This window comes from Onychomys torridus, chromosome 13, assembly GCF_903995425.1.
Source record: "Onychomys torridus chromosome 13, mOncTor1.1, whole genome shotgun sequence".
Taxonomy (NCBI): Eukaryota; Metazoa; Chordata; class Mammalia; order Rodentia; family Cricetidae; genus Onychomys; species Onychomys torridus.
The window spans coordinates 1,620,007-1,638,024 of NC_050455.1; the positions used below are offsets into that span (position 1 = coordinate 1,620,007).

The 18,018-nt window shown below is 45.4% G+C and overlaps 1 protein-coding gene across 1 annotated transcript in view; it reads left to right on the plus strand.

The window, feature by feature from the left end:
- The first annotated feature begins 807 nt into the window (after positions 1-807).
- The window catches only part of Gata6 (GATA binding protein 6), a 30,066-nt gene continuing 12,855 nt past the window's right edge, over positions 808-18,018 (plus strand). The window contains exons 1-5 of the mRNA XM_036204240.1: positions 808-1,918; positions 5,837-6,003; positions 9,650-9,775; positions 11,071-11,158; positions 11,239-11,342. Coding sequence (XP_036060133.1) covers positions 808-1,918; positions 5,837-6,003; positions 9,650-9,775; positions 11,071-11,158; positions 11,239-11,342 — 1,596 coding nt within the window. The remainder of the gene's footprint in view (positions 1,919-5,836; positions 6,004-9,649; positions 9,776-11,070; positions 11,159-11,238; positions 11,343-18,018) is intronic.

Below are 18,018 nucleotides of genomic sequence, written 5' to 3' on the forward strand. Positions count from 1 at the left end.
CCCTACACTGTCCTATTCCAGAACGATCTGGCCTTTCCGCGCTGGGGTTGACTATGGGGTGGGCCGGGGGCTGGCCTGGCTGGCGTGAGCGCGCGCGCTGATGACTGTGACGCGCGGTCTGTGTCTAAGGTGTGCGGTCAGTCGGCCTAGACGCGGTTGGGCGTGAGGCTTTGCCCGGTGGGTTTCCCGCACTACTTCCCAGGCCCCTGCGCCTGCCTTGGCGTCCCAAGTTCTCTGGGCTGGTGGCTTTTTCTGGAGTTCGCGTTGGATCTGGTCAGCGAGGACCGGGAAGCTTTGAGAAAAAGCGGCGGTTTCGTTTTCGGACAGGTTGCTTTTGCTAGTTATTTTCACGCGCTGAGCTCTTTCTCACATAGGCATCCCAGGAGAGGGGCACCTACCGGGAGGCAGTATGAGACAGCATTGACACACGTGAAATTTTTTTCGTGTCATTGGTCTAGAGTTAGCCAAGCTGGGACAGAAGGAAAACCTTGGCCAGCTTTGGTCGCTCCCTGGATCTGGCGAGGAAGGATGCTGTGGAGGGGTGGGCTGGGGGAGAGCAAGGACACGGGGGAGGACACGCTGGTCGTTGAGAACCCTGGGGTTGCTACGCAGATTTCATTCTAATCCCCTCGAACCTAGGGCAGACGCGGGATCTTTAAGGGATGCTCTAAACTGGGATAGAGATTGAGGTGAAGCATGTTTTAGACAGTCCACGCTTTTGGTAAACCCACTTTATCTGTCTTCTGTCTTGTTCCTCAATCCCACCTCAGGAACCAAAAGTCAAGTTGGAGCAGCGCCGGACAGTGGATGGCCTTGACTGACGGCGGCTGGTGCCTGCCAAAGCGTTTCGGGGCCGCTGCTGCGGACGCCGGCGACTCTGGGGCCTTTCTGGCAAGGGAGCCCTCCTCTCCGCCTTCCCCGATCTCTTCCTCGTCGTCCTCCTGCTCCCGGGGCGGGGATCGCGGCCCCTGCGGCGCCAGCAACTGCAGGACGCCGCAGCTCGACACCCAGGCGGTGGCGGGACCTCCGGGCCGCTCGCTGCTGCTCAGCCCCTACGCCTCGCATCCCTTCGCGGCTGCCCACGGACCTTCGGCGCCCGGGGTCCCTGGCCCCGGGAGCGCCCTGTCGAGTTGGGAGGACTTGTTGCTCTTCACTGACCTCGACCAGGCCGCGACCGCCAGCAAGCTGCTGTGGTCCAGCCGAGGCGCCAAGCTGAGCCCCTTCGCGACCGAGCAGCCCGAGGAAATGTACCAGACCCTCGCCGCCCTGTCCAGCCAGGGGCCGGCTGCTTACGACGGCGCGCCAGGCGGATTCGTGCACTCTGCGGCGGCGGCGGCCGCGGCGGCGGCTGCGGCCACCTCTCCGGTCTACGTCCCCACCACGCGCGTGGGGTCCATGCTGCCCGGCCTGCCGTACTTGCAGGGGGCGGGCAGCGGGCCCAGCAACCACGCAGGCGGCGCGGGCGCTCACCCGGGCTGGCCCCAGGCCTCGGCCGACAGCCCCCCGTATGGCGGGGGCGGCGCAGCCGGCGGCGGGGCAGCGGGACCAGGAGGTGCCGGCTCCGCCACCGCGCACGCCTCGGCGCGCTTCCCCTACTCGCCCAGCCCGCCCATGGCCAATGGCGCCGCGCGGGACCCCGGGGGCTATGTGGCTGCGGGCAGCGCGGGCGCTGGCAGCGTGAGTGGCGGCAGCCTGGCGGCCATGGGCGGCCGGGAGCACCAGTACAGCTCGCTGTCCGCGGCGCGGCCGCTGAACGGGACGTACCATCACCACCATCACCATCACCCGACTTACTCTCCCTACATGGGTGCGCCGCTGACGCCTGCCTGGCCAGCCGGACCCTTCGAAACGCCGGTGCTGCACAGCTTACAGAGCCGAGCGGGAGCCCCGCTCTCGGTGCCGCGAGGCCCCAGCGCAGGTAAGGATCGCGCAGTAGTGTGGGGGTGCCGGCCAGGGACGCTGGCGCGCAAGCCAGTAAGGAGAGGCTGTTTACTGGATGTCCACCTGGCCCCAGCACAGATTTCTTTGTAAGTCAGTGGCAGGATACTCAGGCTAGCAGCGATGATGTGGGGATACTCTTGTCCAGAAAAGTGGGTGAATGAATGCACATCTATTGCTTCAGGGCCTTGGGAGGGCACACCGGGGCTCTTCACGAGTAGTTGAGACCAGGCAATTGAGAAAACATGCACTTTAGCTTGAGAGAGATGTGGGGTCAGAGCTCTGCATGTGTCCTGATTTGGGTGAGATTCCAGGATTGCATGCATCAGATAGACAAGTGGACATATTCGCCTCATAATTCAGTGCCTAGGTGAGGAGCTTCTTTGGACAATAGGACAACCAAAGAAAGCCCCCGAAAGATCTAGGCATCTGCTTGGCATCCGGATACCCTCAAGCAAGAGACCTAGATCAGCCAGCTGTGGCTTTAGTAGTTTTAAGGTTAGCTGGTGGACAGGGCAGGCCTTCAAGCTTGGCATTTGCTGCGTGGGATTTGGGGATGCAGCTCTCACTTGGCCCAACTACCTTCGAAAGACCTTATTTTGGAAAGTGGCCCTGCTGGAGCAGGGGCAGGTATGAGCCAGACTTGCTTTTTTGCCTCAGCCATCCTGTTTTAAACCCCGAGTTCACCCCTAGGTCGTCCTCCCTTGGAGTTTCACCCACTTGACAACTTCTTCTATAAGGAAAATAGTGGGTTTTTTGGGGGGAGGGGCAGTTAGTCAGTCTTAGGAGGAACGGAGGGACATTAGTCCATGGTCCAAACTGTCCTTCCTCCGAATCTTTGTGCACCATTCTGGGAGTCCCTCCCCACTTCGGTTTAGGGATAGTTCTTTCAGGGCCACTGACCTGTCAGACTCAGCTGGTGTTCAGAAAATCTAGTGGTTGGAAAGTGGAGAAGCTGATCTAAACAGAGCCTCACTAGTCACATTGGGAGAGGCCAAGAGACTCGGAAAAGAAGTTTTCAGAGTATTTCAGTCACCTCCCCTTACTCCTGTACCTTTACTGCCAGGCTGGAAGAGAGGCCCAGGAGGACCCTGTTGATGTGCCCTAGTGGCTTGGCAAGGGTTGATAGAGGAGTAGGCTGTCACCCTTCCTGCAACATAAAGACCATGTTTGGCTCCTCAGGGTAGAGACCTGGAGACTAAAAATCTTCAAAGGACAAGGAGGGAGCTGTGGCTTAGGTGTGATTTTGTCAGGAGGTGGGTAGGATATCCCAAAGAGTTTGTGGGGGCAGGGTGCATGCTGTTTGATACACCTTAACATTCTCTCTAAATTCCTTTTCTCTAGGTTTGAGCCCCGTCCCTTGACTGAGATAGCTTGGGCAGAGACAGAATCCCATGTTTAGATGTTGACAGCAATGGGTTCCTTTGAGAAATGCAGTGACAGGCACCACGGAAGTTTCTTTCCAGCTTTGAACTTAGTCTATATTTTCCTCGATTTACACCCCCACCCTTGCCCCCAGTCTCTGGGTATTGCAGAGTTGGAAAAATCTGTAGATTCAAGCATGGTTTTTGGGGGGGGGTGGGGGTTGGAGTGAAGGGATTTGGGGGACAAACTTACAGGTTTTGCAGTCTGCTAAGAAAAGAAGCAGCAACTAGGCAGAATTGGGTAGGAGAGTGGCCCCAAGTTTGATCACACTGGCATTGCTGTTCCTTCACCTTACTCCTCCATCTCTGCCAGGATCTCCCTGTGTAGCCCTTGGCTGGCCTTGAATTTTCGGCCATCTTCCTGTCTCTGCAATGATTATTATTATGTTAAACCACATTTGGAGGTAGACTCTTAAGTTTGAGCAAACACCAAGGCTAAATCTTCAGTGCTGTGCTTTATCAATCTGCACAGTAATAAGCTCTAGCAAGCCTACTTCCTGCCTCTTCCTTCTGCCTGGTGGAGAGATCTGAAGTAGTTCACACTGAGTGAGCTGGGGTTCTCACAGTCCCATACTTGGGCCTCCCTAAGCTCCTACTGATCAGGAACCACACCTGCTTGGAGTCTGTCACTCCCCAGGAGCTCCCCAAGGAACCACTTAGGACAGAGGTGCCAACTTCCAGCATAACCAGATTTTATAATTACAGTGCATTTTCTTTTGTCATTTTAGAATTATTGCTGTCTGGCCCTTTTGGAGAGGCAGAAAAGTAGTGAGAATTTTTATCTAGTTAAAACAAAAAACTTCCTAGAACTTGAAAATTTATCTTTGAAGATCCAGAGGACTGTGTTCTACCTAGGGTATCCTGGGTCTCTAGGGAGCCTTTTTTATTGTCCCTAGCCCAGTGAAGGAGGCCGGACCTAGCTGGGTTTTCCAGGGAATGCCCCACACTAGAAGAGGGGCTCTCTGATAGGTAACATTTTAAAGTCAACAGCAAAGACAAATGCTGTGTTTAACTTAGTGTCCTTGAAGTCCTGAGTATTTTACTGATTGCTGTGGTCAATAGTGGCTTTTAGGGCAGAGAAGAATAAATCTTTGTGATGTGTTTTAAGTTCCAGTGTCCCCAGGATAACTTTGAACTCACTTGTGTGGGATGTTAGTTTCCTTTAAATCTAAGACATAACTCTAGAAATGAAGGACACTTTTTTTGGGGGGTAAGGTAAAAATTAATGGTGAAAGCATTTTAATGCTAAAACCATATTTAAATATCTTTACCACATTACTGACTGTAGACACGAACTCTGAACATCAGGGAAGCCAGGGGTATAGAGGTCTGCTGGCAGGATACTCTTCAAATAAAAGGCTAAAGTGCGATGTTTATGCACTTTTATAAGTGACTCAACTGCTTCTCAAAGAATGTCAAATTAGAGCATTCAAACCCTCTGTAACAGAGAGGGCTCCACATCATCTGTTTTTACAAAGTCTATGTGTAATACCATTTAATTTTAGAGAATTGAAGTTCTTTCATACTTAACCTCCTTGCAGGGAAATAGCAAATGTTATAATTTTTGTTAATTAATGTTATTTTTTTATTTAATTAGCTTTAGGTTAGTTTCAAATTCCAAAAGCTAATCACATGATCTGAAAGATGGAAACCTATATTTAAAATACATATTTAAAATATGCAATCTGAGGGTTTGGGGATTTAGCTCAGTGGTAGAGTGCTTGCCTAGCAAGCGCAAGGCCCTGGGTTCAATCCTCAGCTCCACAAAAAAAAAAAAAAAAAAAAAAAAAAAGCAATCTCTTAAGAAAAGAACCAGAGAACCATATTTAAAATAGATTTCAAATAGAAATCAGAATATTTCAGTTTTAGACCCTCATGACATGAAAATAAAATGTGGTCTCCACGCTGAATAACGAGCCTTTTCCCTCCCAGAGAAAAACCTTCATTTTCTTATTTATAATTATAATGAATTGATGAGTGCTAATAACAGTATTCTTAATATTTTTTAATGGAAGAAAAGACATGTAAGACGAAATGTGATGGGCACAGAAAATACTTTTAAAATTATTTGAGATAACAAACGGGCAGTGATTCCTGGGTATTTGTAGATTTAGGGGAGTCAGCAACCCGTGAATACTGCGCAGCTCGCTTGGGTTTGGTCAGTTGCATTTTATAATTAGGACGTCCTTAGTTTTACCTTAGACAGTCCAGGAAGAGCAGTAAGGCGACCGGAATGATCTCCAGATCTTGTCAGTCTCAGGGCCTCTGACTTCACTGGGGTTTCTAATGGCCCCCGGGGTTGACTGGAGTGTGGGACAGTGGTCAGCTGATCCAAGGCCACCAAGGCCAGGGCTTGGCGCCTAGGGGACCCTGAGGCGCGCCTCCAGCTTCTGATCACGGATCTGGGGACTTTGGAGTGTGGTGGACGCAGGGCGGGTGATCTCACCGGTCTCTGGTTCTCACTCTCCCTACAGACCTGCTGGAGGATCTGTCCGAGGGCCGCGAGTGTGTGAACTGTGGCTCCATCCAGACGCCGCTGTGGCGACGGGACGGCACGGGTCACTACCTGTGCAATGCGTGCGGCCTCTACAGCAAGATGAACGGCCTCAGTCGGCCCCTCATCAAGCCGCAGAAGCGCGTGGTGAGTGTCACCGCAGGGTGGGACCCGCAGCACCTACCTCCACTCTCGTCTCCCCACTCCCATGAGGAAGAAAGTGTGGCTGATAGCAGTCTCTCTTCCACCCGCTGTACCAGGGATTGAAAACACTAGGCAAACTAGTGTCTGCTGCTGAATTGCATCCTCAGCCCCGGTGCTGCCTCTTTTTGTTTTATTTTTTAAAGTACAGATACATATCTACCTTTCTTGAGATATTCTTGGCCAGTGTACAGAAAGGATACTCAAGAAACTGGGGCTGCAGGTAACATTCGCAGAGCGAACGTAGGCAAGGGAAGATGGGCTTTGTGTCCTCACAGCTGATTTGCATACCTGAGCAGTTAAAGGAAGGACTGAAAGCCTCACTCTTCAGCGGTCAGCACAGCCTACCTAGTTCTGCAGTTCTGCCCTACCTCAGTGGGCCGGCTGCCCTTCCTTGGAGAGCCGTATTTAGCTCCCGATTCCTCTGCCTTTTAAACTGCCCGGAGTATGGTGAAAAATGTATTTGCTCAAACATTAGTTATTTTGAAATCTGGCTGTTGCAGAGAACGGCACAGAACCTGAACTTCTCAAATTGTGAACTTTCACCAATTCAAACATATTTACCGTCTTTTAAAATAAGTATGGGGGAATTCTTAATTTTTCTGGGACTAAGCTCGTGTAATCATTTGTTAGGACATTTAAAGCTGAAATGAGAAAGGAAAAAAAGCATTCATGAACTGCACCTTAAGGCCAAGGTTTGTCTAGCACCAACGGATAGTGTTCTAAATGCCATTTAAAGTAGATGTTTTGCAATTAGATGCCAGACATCTTAAGGACCCAGGTAATTTATTTAATTGTTACACTCTAATTAGCAGAACAAACTCTATACATGTTGTTTGTGTTAACTAGATTAGGGCGAAATTGCATCACAACATAAGTCTGTCACCTTAAGGAGAGGCAATTAGTTTGGTGATTGTTTTGTTTTTAATGCATTTACAATTAAGTAGGTAAGGTTAATTTAAGAGGAATGTGCTTTGCATTCCTTATAATCTCCCCAGTTTAGGGTTTTCTTTAAAAGGTTTCTCAAATTCAGGACATGACATCTCACTGGCTTTCGTAATTCTTCTGTATTTTATTAAAAAGAAAGTAGTCAGAAAATATTCCAAGGAAGTTCTTGCTTTCATTTACCAGACAAAGCATGAACAATGAAACTACTTTCTGGAGGGAAAGCTTTATTCATGGGAGTCCTAGTTGAGCTCTGAAAGGTAACTTTTTTTTTTTTTTTCAAAACTGAGCAAAAACTTGGTGTACTTGTAGTAGCTTTTTAGGTTCCTGTTACATTACAAATTTGATCAACTAGCAACTGTAATTAGATAGCACCATTTATTTCATGCATTTACCAGTAAAAATTGTTACCCACAAGAAAAACAATTTAAATGTTTGTGAATCAATTAGTTTCCTTTCTGTGGCAGGTGTCTTGGCAGTAACCAAGGTCAGCCAATATGCTTTGTGAATGAGTTATAAATGATACCAATTGTAGGGTGTGTCACTATCAATTAGTTCTCCTTGTGGGTTTATAGTTTGGTGGGTCTGGCTTAGTTCTCAGAAACAAAATATTGAATCCCAGTTTGTTAAGCCAGCGGGACAGAACCAATCACCATGAATTTGAATTTGTAATACATTGCAAAATAAGAGATTTATGGTGTAGCTTGAATTCCTTGTCAGTGAGGAATAGAACTGAGGTTGCTTGTTACAAGGAACTTTTATAACCTGCTCACCTTCATTTCTCATGTTTATGGAGACTGCCTTTACTTATGATCTGCAGTTGACAGTCATAAAGCTCTTTGTTATAATGGCAAATTCTGATAACAATTTTGCTCCACATTGGCTCCAAATTCCACTGGAAACTGTCATAAATGGCTCGTTCATAAAAAACGGTCATCTTCCCCCCTTACTAATTTCATATTTATGGAGAGAAAGGAGTGCTCACCTGGAAATTTTTCTCTCAAACCCAGAGAAGGGGGAGAGAAAAGCAGCTGTTGGTGTGTAAGGTTTTGCTAATATTCTTGCTGTTATTATAGCAAAGCAATTTCTCAAGTAGTTCTATCAGCCAAGTATGTTAATTTTCACCAAATTCTGAGAATTCTTAGCTCCGAGTTCTTAGAAATGTTGCAGGGCTAAAGAGTTCATGAAAGTGCCTGTGACTTTACAACTTGGTTTTAAAGGATGCTAACTTAATAGAATAGATATGAGCTATAAATGCAAAATCCTGTTTGATCATTCATATTTGTTTTCAGAGAACTTGGAAACCTGATTCTCTGACCCATGAATATCCAATATATACCCAACATACCTTTCTCTATTCTTTATAAAATGAATTGATATTTTTCTAAAATGAATTAAAACTGGTAACCGTTGGAGTTCGTCACTTAATTTGCTTTGATTCCCACGTTTTCAATTAATATATATGCATATATACTAATATATTAATTATATATAAGATGTGGTCTTGAAACAACTTGTTTTTAGTAATTTTAAACAATTTATATTTGGTAATCTAAAAATAAGTCATATTTTGTCTTTCTTGGAGAGGATTATATTGCTTTTACTTCCCTGCCTACCCTTATGTAGGGATTTGGAGGAAATATATTCCTTCAGGAATGTTAGAACCGTAAAGAGTAGCTAAAGACGGGGCTTGCCCTGGTGGTACCAGTTAACTATTTACATTTAGAAAAATTGGGACAAATGAAATTTCGTCAGCGTCACCCTCTACAAGGCAGTGTTAACATTGAAAGAATGTCATCAAATGTGCTGGAATCTTTTGTAAAGCAGGTACAACAGAATTCAGGCACCAGGATGACAGTTACAGGTGTATTTCTTCACTCAGATCCCAGCTTTTCTTTCTCACTCATCTTTCTTTCTATTTTTTTCCTTTATTTTTTCCTAGACAGGGTTTCTTTGTGTAGCCTAGGCTGGCCTAGAACTCATGGACTACCTACCTCTGCTTCCCCAGTGCTGGGATCAAAGGTATGCGCCACTCTGGTCTGGCACTCACTTTTATGGTTTCTGGTTGATTTTTTTTCTACATATGCCTGAAAAATAGATGTAATAATCCCTAATTCTTAGATGACCTAAGCTGTTTAGCAACACTGGTGGCTTTGATTGTGTTTCGCGACTCACATTTAATATTGTGACAATATTAGGCTTCAGGTGGTTGTACTTTTGGTATGTTCTAGAATTTAGCTCTGTTTGGGGCAACTTTCAGGAAATCTAACTACCCAACAAGAATACATGGAAACCTGAATTCTTGGAGGAACAGCCACCATGAAAACATGCATGATTTTGTGATAGCTTTGCATGGTCAGTGTACAGTTGCTTCCAGGTTATTTTATAACCCTTAGTCACAGGCGAAGGGAGAGAGAATCTCATCTGTGGGATCAAGTACACTGCACAGACCTCAAGATTTTTGGTCCAGAAAGGTCTGCCTAATTACACTTGACAGATTTTGTTCGGAAGGGACACTTCATGTGTAACTAACTGGAATCCTGTTTATGTGTTTGTTTGTTTTAAATAGGAACATGACGTGCATATAGAAGCATTAAAATATGTGATCTCACACTTCTCTACTCAGTGTCCTGTGTCTGTTTTCTAGCCTTCATCACGGCGCCTTGGATTGTCCTGTGCCAATTGTCACACTACAACCACCACCCTATGGCGCAGGAATGCCGAGGGTGAACCCGTGTGCAATGCTTGCGGACTCTACATGAAACTCCATGGGGTACGCACTTACTTCATTCATGAATACATACCTCTAGCACCTAGACTGTGTATTTTCAATTATAAGGCAGAATCAGCAAATGAAAAAAAGGTATCAAAGGATACAAGATTGAAAAACAGAGTGTGTACTGTGTATATGCTGCATTGAATCCAAGCTGCTATTAATGTGAGCTAGCTATTTCAGCCACCAGGGAACCAAGAAATAAAGTGCACAATCAACTTCTGACACTGACATTTTTGGTAAAACATTCCAATTTTAGAAATATAAAAATGAGCTGGTGTGGTGATGCATGCCTTTAATCCAAGACAGCCAGGGCTACACAGAGAAGCCGTATATCAAGAAGAAAAAAACAAAACAAAACAAAATGTAAAGGGTACACTTTAGAATTGATAACAAAATAATGATTACTATAGATCTTAAACTTCAAGAAATTTGAAAAAGTTTTTTTTTCTGAAGTTATATTTGTTATCCTCAGTTAGAGCCTATACTTCATTAAAGGACTGTAGAGGTTATTTTAAATCTCAGTCTTTGGTTGGTTTTTGAGATAAGGTCTCATTCTATAGCCTAGGCTGACCTTAAACTCACTAGCTTCGAGAATCCTCCCGCCTTAGCCGGTGTTCTAGCCACCAGCCTGGCAAATAATTAATGGCTCAGTCTTACAAAGGAAATAACCTGTGTTGTAGGGGGAAGGTATTTGATCTCTTTTAAATAAGAATATTAAAAGTAAAGATTCACACAATAAATATTTTCTCTATAATTAATGTTATTTCAAATATAAACAAAGTTAAAAATATTAAATTGTCCATAGTAAACTACATTTTCCCCCTGAAAGAATCTCTATTTTGGGGGTGGGGGAATCTTTATGCATTAGAATACATATAATATTTATATGTATTAATCAATATTAACATAAATATATAAGTATAAAAATTAGGATGATTTTTTTTTTTTTTAAGCTGAGGGCCTTGTGCTTGCTAGGCAAGCGCTCTACCACTGAGCTAAATCCCCAACCCCTGTTTGGATGAAATTTATGCCAAAGTCTTTCATACGTTTGAAGCTGGAGATATAGCCCAACATGCTTTCCTAGCATGCCTGAGTCCTTCGCACTGACGAAATGATGACCTACTGTGGTGCTGGAGATGGAACCCAGGATCTCATGTAGCCAAGCCATCAATCTGCCACTGAGCTGTAGTCCCAGGTTCTTTCAAATGAGGGCTTTCAGTATTAAAGTCACATCTTTTGTCTGTGTTTCCTTCAGTATAATATACTTAGGTCTTTTTGTGGACATTTTTCAGGTGCCTCGACCACTTGCTATGAAGAAAGAAGGAATTCAAACCAGGAAACGAAAACCTAAAAATATAAATAAGTCAAAGGCTTGCTCTGGTAGGTATAATAAAGTGCTGTTTACCTGGAAAGGGTTTCCAGCATTGAAAGCAGAGGTACTCATGGCTCATTTCTTGCAGGTAACAGCAGTAACTCTGTTCCTATGACTCCAACTTCCTCCTCTTCTAACTCAGACGACTGTACCAAAACCACATCTCCTTCAACACAACCGACCGCCTCAGGGGTAAGTGTAAAAACAGCTGAGGGCTCCAGAGAAGGTTGTCTTAAATTTTATCTTATCAGCAGTACAATAATCTGAATCAGCAGTTTAGTGAATTGCTACCTAAGAATAGTTTTTAGAGGAAATTGTATTTGAATGTCAACAAAATGGCAAACAGTTAGGTATTTTACAAACCTCTTAATTAAGTAAGACCCAGCATTTTTAGTGGTTAGATTAGTGCAAGAAAGGAGTGTGGAAAAGATTCAGATAGATTGTATTTACCCCCCCCCCCCATTGTTTTGTTGTTTGAGACAGGGTTTTTCTGGCCCTGGCTGTTCTGGAACTCTCTTTGTAGACCAGACTAGCCTCAACTCAGAGACTTGCTTGTCTTTGCCTTCTGAGTGCTAAGATTAAAGGTGTGCACCGCCACCGCCCAACTACATTTCCTTCCTTCCTTCCTTCCTTCCTTCCTTCCTTCCCTCCCTCCTCTGTCTCAGTCAGAGTCACTATGCATTCCTAACATAGATTAGAAAAGTACATCTATCAAGCCCAGTTTTATTCTCTCAGATCTGCACAGGCAAAGGTCTTGGGCTGTTGTTCTCACTGCTCTTCCTGTAACCCATGCCCTCTTGCTGGGAGCCCTGCTGCCTTCCAGTGAATTCCGATAAGTTACTTCGGCAAATGATGCCTGCTAGCTCCTCTAGCTGTGATGGGAACTTGGTTTCAGAGCATTTTCTCACTGGCTCTAACTCCTCAGCCCTCAGTGACTGAGTTCCACCAAAGATTTTCACAGGCAGGACACACTCACTCGGTGATTGAATGGATCTGAGATACACCCCCAGCCCTCAGGTGGGACTCTACAGATGTGTACAGCCAAGACTCTTCCCTTTTAGCTAAGACTAGACTGGGAACAAAACCCTTGTTTATCTAGTAGCCGTTGGCTATGTTTAGTTTGGCCCTGGGTTGTTTAGAGCACTTCAAAATACTGCAAATTTCCAAGCCCCACCCTGGATTTCTTTAGTCAAAACTTCTGGGTGTGGGGCCTAGAAATTTGAGTTTCCAATCAACAGCCACAGGTAAAATTGCAGCTGCCCTGGTGGGGCTTGGGGACTGCAAATGGGCTTTCTGTCTTGGTCTTACCACAGTCACAAACCCAAATTAACATATTTAAAACGCTACTCCATATCACTTCTTTGTGGACCAAATTCCTTTGATGAAAACAGATTTGAGTAATCACAAACATTCTGTACATGTGCAGAATTGTGAGAGCTAAGAAAACTGGCATACAGTGCATCCCTATAAATGTTTGTTGAATGGATGCAGTGGGAGAGACTAATGCTAAGACGAGAAAAGCTTTTCCACTGAATTGTCATTTGTCTGAGATATATGTCAGGCCTGTGGCAGAACGCTGTGGACCAAGCTTCCTCAAAGAAGTCCACCTGCCTCAGCCTCTGTTGAGACTAAAGGTGTGAGCCATGCTGCTCAGCCTTCCAGCTGCTTCTGTTTGCTGCAAATGTTAGGTTAAAGACAGTTTTGAGCTTTTATAAATGTGAACAGTAGTGTGTACACACGTGTGAATGCATGCCTTTTGTGTGTGAACAGGCATGTGTCATGCTCGTGCGTGTATCTGTAGTATTGCAAGTGTGCATGATATATGTGTGGGATATTCATGTGTCCATGATGTATGTATGCCATCGTACACATGTAGAGATTAGAAGATAGCTTTGTGGAGTCTGTTCTCTCTACCTTCTTGTGGGTAAAATTCAGATAGCCAGGCACCCTGCTGAGACCCGTCTGGCTACTGTATAAATTAAATGGATTGTTGCATGCAACTCAATCATCTGAAGTAGTAAATAAATACATTTTGTTACTTGTTGGGAAGTGAAAGGTTAAGATTATTTAATCCTCCTCCTCCTCCCTCCAGTCTTCAGATTATGTAGCTAAATGAAGCAAATGATGATTTGTTTTTTCTGGGGTATTAAGGAGCAGCATGTAGTGTCCAGTTTGCGTGGTGAAAGCTTAGTTGAGTGTTAATGTGGAGGCTTCTGTGCTTGCTTGGGAAGCAGTGTTATTGTGAACGGAGTCTTTTGCTCTTGTGCTTCTGTGATGGAAAATTAAAAATTGCTCTTGATAAATCTAATCTGTTGGAAAGAGAATGAAAAGCTGAAAAAGAAACCTAACTGGATGAGGGTCCTAGGAACTGTGGGCTGGTTCTAGGCTTGCTGTCAGTGTCTTGAGTTAACAGCAAGAGAGACTAACACCTTACTAGAGACTGGGAGGCAGAGCAGTAAGGGTTTAGTGGGGACTCCTGAGAGGCCCTTTACAAGGCTGCAGGCCTGCAGGCTCCAAGCTCTGGACCTGCCACCATGGGACCTGGAGAACCTGTGGCAGCTGAGCTGTAGCCCAGGGCTGATGAGGTTGGAACTCATTAGCAACATCTCCCATCTGCCCTGGGTGGGGTCGATCCTTCACTCTACCTCGCCCCACCCCCCAGGGTTTCTCTGTAGCTTTGGAGGCTGTCCTGGTAGACCAGGCTGGCCTCGAACTCATGGAGATCAACCTGTGAGATCCACCTGCCTCTGCCTCCAGAGTGCTGGGATTACAGGCGTGTGCCACCACCCGGCGGAGATCCCCCCCCCACCTCACCCCCCCACCCCGGAGCTGAGGACGGAACTCAGGGCCTTGTGCTTGCTAGCCAAGCACTCTACCACTGAGCTAAATCCCCAATCCCCTTCACTCTACTCTTGGCCAGCCTCCTGTGGAGAGTACTAGGTGAGCAGACTTTCTTTGCATGGCAACCCTACCATAGCTTCTGACTTGGCTGTGAGGAACCACACCTACCTGGCAGCTGCTATACTGCTGGCCACCTTGGCACCTTGGGCTATTGTCTTAAAGAGTAATGGGAAGAGGTTTGGGTGCTTCCTCTAGATTATTAGCAGGGAGGGTTCATTCGTGCTTCTTGGCCCCTTAGCACTTTCCAGTGCCTTCTCTGGCTCCACTCAGCTTTTTTTTTTTGTGTGTGTGTGTGTGTGTGTGTAATGAGTGGTCAGTGTGGCAGCTGAGCAGTTGTAGAGAGGATGCTGGGAGTCACCTGTGAGTAACTGGCAGAAACTTTTGTTCTGTTTTTTTGTTTTTTTGAGACAGGGCTTCTCTGTGTAGTTTTGCACCTTTCCTGGAACTCACTTTGTAGACCAGGCTGGCCTCGAACTCACAGAGATCCACCTGGCTCTGCCTCCTGAGTGCTGGGATTAAAGGCTTACGACACCTGGCCTGCCCTAAATTTTTTATTTGTAGGTTTATTGAGAAACATTTAATTGACTTACATTGACACCAGAATTTGGCATTTATTCTCCATGGAATATCGAATACTAAAATTTGCTGGACTTGGTGGTATTTGCCTTTAATCTCTGCATTGAGGCTGACCTTTGAGTTCAAGGTCACTCTAATCTACATGGAGAGTTCCAGGTCTGTTGGGGCTACTTAGTGAGACAGTGTCTTTAAAACATTTTGTTTTGGCTGGTATAGGGGCTCACATCTTTTTAATCCCAGCACTCCAGAGGCAAAGGCTGGAGGATCTCTGAGTTCAAGGACAGTCTGGTCTACAGAGTGAGTTCCAGGAAAGCCAAGGATACAGAGAAACCCTGACTCAAAAACCAAAACAAAAAAACCCCAAAAAAAACGAAAGCAAGCAAACAAACCAAGTCCAGTTGTTGGCTGAGTTATGTAGACTCTTTCATTACTATTATTTGGGGCAAATGTTAAGAATTCAATTTCAGTGATTGTTAGAGACTTACTACATTCTGTAAGTAGTCTTTTCTCCCCTCTACTTGAAATGCTAACACTGGAAAATACTGTATGTGTGTACACATGTGACACTCATCTGTCTAGAGTAGTGACCCATAACTGTTAATCTGAGGCAGGAGAATCTCCAGACTGAAGCCAGCTTGGGTTATATAGAGAGAATTAATATATAGAGAACATTTTGGCTGCCTAAAAACAGTATCAGTAATTACTTAACTTGATATTATATTGAAATTATAATATTAGAGTCATCATTAAACTCGGAACACTGCACTGTCGTTGGTAAATATCCAGTTGGCATCTGCTTTGCTGGATGTTGAGAAGTATATCGGAAAAGGTCTCCCACCTGGAACTGGTCATAATGTGGAGGTAGTGGAGTGGCAGGTATACACATACACAGGATTTCTCTGCTGGTCAGATTTGAAAGCGCCACGATAGGCAAGGTAGTAAAGGGACCAAAGGAAAGGGCAGTGAATTCTGGCTGGAGAGCTGGGAAAGACCTTCTGGTGTAGAAGAGCCCTAAGTAATTGAGTAATGTTTATTTATTAGTTTTTTACAGACTCTGTGTGTGTGTGTGTGTGTGTGTGTGTGTGTGTGTGTGTGTGTGTGTGTGTGTATCGGTGTGTGTTTTGCTTGCATGTGTGTGCCTGGTGCCCAGGAGTCCTAAGGTGGGCAGAAGAAGGAAGAATCTCCTGGAGTGGAGTTGCAGACAGTTGTGATCCACCATGGGGGTGCTGGGAATCCTGGGTCCTCAGGAACAGTCAGCACTTTTGGGTGCTGAGCCATCTCTCCAGTCCCTAGGTAGTTAGGACAGGATCAGCCTGTGTAGCCAGTGATGATCTTGAACTCCTGATTTCAAGTGCCGGGATTATAGGCATGTGCCACCATGCCTCATTTAAAAAAATTAGTTCTTTGACACTATGTAAGGTATTTTGTTCAGTATCCCCTACCCCCAGTCAGGTAGGATTTTCGTAGGAAACAGAGGGATAGGCAGCCAGTGAGATTGGTTGTCTGGCAAAGGTGCTTATAGTCTGGCCTGATGAGCTTGAATTCAGCCCCAGGGATGCAGGTGTTGGAAGTAAAACAGAAACTCCTTGGAGTTGTCCTGATTTCCACACTAATGAAGTGGCATTCACAAGCACCCTCTCAATACATAAAACAATGAATTAAAAAACCAAAATGTAGATAGAATTGTCCAGGAAGGAGGAGTAGCTATCATGATACCAAAGGTTGACTGAATTTGGTGAGGCTAAGTGCAGGGGTTGGATGTTTAGAAGCCAGGGCCAAGAATCAGGTTTCTTTAAAGAAAAAAAAAAAACTCAAAATAGATTTTAAAAAATAAAATCCCTGTCAAATCAGCAGTAAGGAAGGCCCAAACTATACACATCTGTAAATTATGAACTTTAGCTAACCCTGGCTCCCAATACAGCTGGGTTTTCTGTCTGCATGTTAGAATCCAACAATTACCATATTTTGATCTGGAGCATTTTGATAATTGAGTCAACAATGCCAGCATGTTGCTGCTGGCCTGTGTCGCTGGCCTGTTTCCTTCTCTCCTGGAAACTCGTCATGTGCTCTGAACTAACTCCCTCACGCTGTAATTTCTCAACCTCAGGCTTGAGTGTGGGGAGGGCTGGGAGCATTGTACCCCCTAACAAACAGGAGTTCTGGCATGTTGGGTGTGTTGGGGGACAGCTTTCCTCCTCTGTGCTTCTTGGTGCTCCATAAAGAGAAGAAAAAGCCTGAACCTCATAGTGGACACTGTCTGGGGCTCGGTGGCCTCCCCTCTTGGATCAGTTTTGGACTATTAATAGGTGTCTGATGTTCCTCTCTCTGGTACTCCCGGGGTGCTCTGTACCTCACTGGCCCTCCTTCCTTGATGCAGGCATCCCTGAGCTGTGGGGTGACTTGAAAGAGTTAACACACACTCTTAAGTGCTTTTTATCAGCGGCGGTGACTTTGGGACAGACACTTTTTAGGATGGACCAGAATAAGTTTTGTGAAGCCTTCAGAAGAAAGTATGGATACTGGGGCAGGTTAATATTTGAGTTCTTTTCATAGACATTTAAAAAAAGATTTATTTATTTTGTGTGTATGAATATTTTGCCTGTGTGTGTGTATGTGCCTGGTGCCTGAAGAAGCTGAAGAGGGCTTTGGATCCCCTTGAACTGGAGTCATGGATGGTTGTGGGCCACCACCATGTGGGTGCTGGCAATTGACCCCCAAATCTCCTGCAAGAGTAACACGTGCTCTTAACCATCTCTCGAGCCTCTGACATTTTTGCCTTCCGGAGACACAGTCTCAGAGTAGTTCAGGCGGGCCTCAAACTCTTCTGTGTATCTGAGACTGGCCTTGAACTTCTGATGCTTCTGTCTGTTTTTGCCTCCCAGGTGCTAAGGTTCTGTATGGATATTTGCAACCTACGGTGAAATCAGAAAACATTGCTTCCATTTCTTAATTTACGATTTGCTTCTCAGCTGAGAATTTTTTTCTTCTTTTTTTTTTTTTTTCAATAGGGTTTCTTTGTGTATCTCTGGCCTTCCTAGAACTCACTCTGTAGATAAGGATGTCCTCAAACTCAGAGATCCAGCTGCCTCTATCTCCTGGGTGCTGGGATTACCATAGTGAAGGTTTTTTTTTTTTTTTTTTTTTTTTTTTTTAGATTTTTCTCTATTGTGTTGGAATTACTTTAGGTTCGAGATATTATTGTCGGACACAGACTAATAGTTCACTCACAGGAACTGGAAGGACTTAGCCTGTCTAAATAGTGTGACTTGCTTTTGCTGGCTCTGGGCCAGAAAGGTATCACTTTTCCCAACCCCTTGGTGTTGGGGACCATATTCAGGCCTGGAGGAAGCTGGGCAAGTACTTAAACCCTGACTTACAGCCCCAGGCCTGC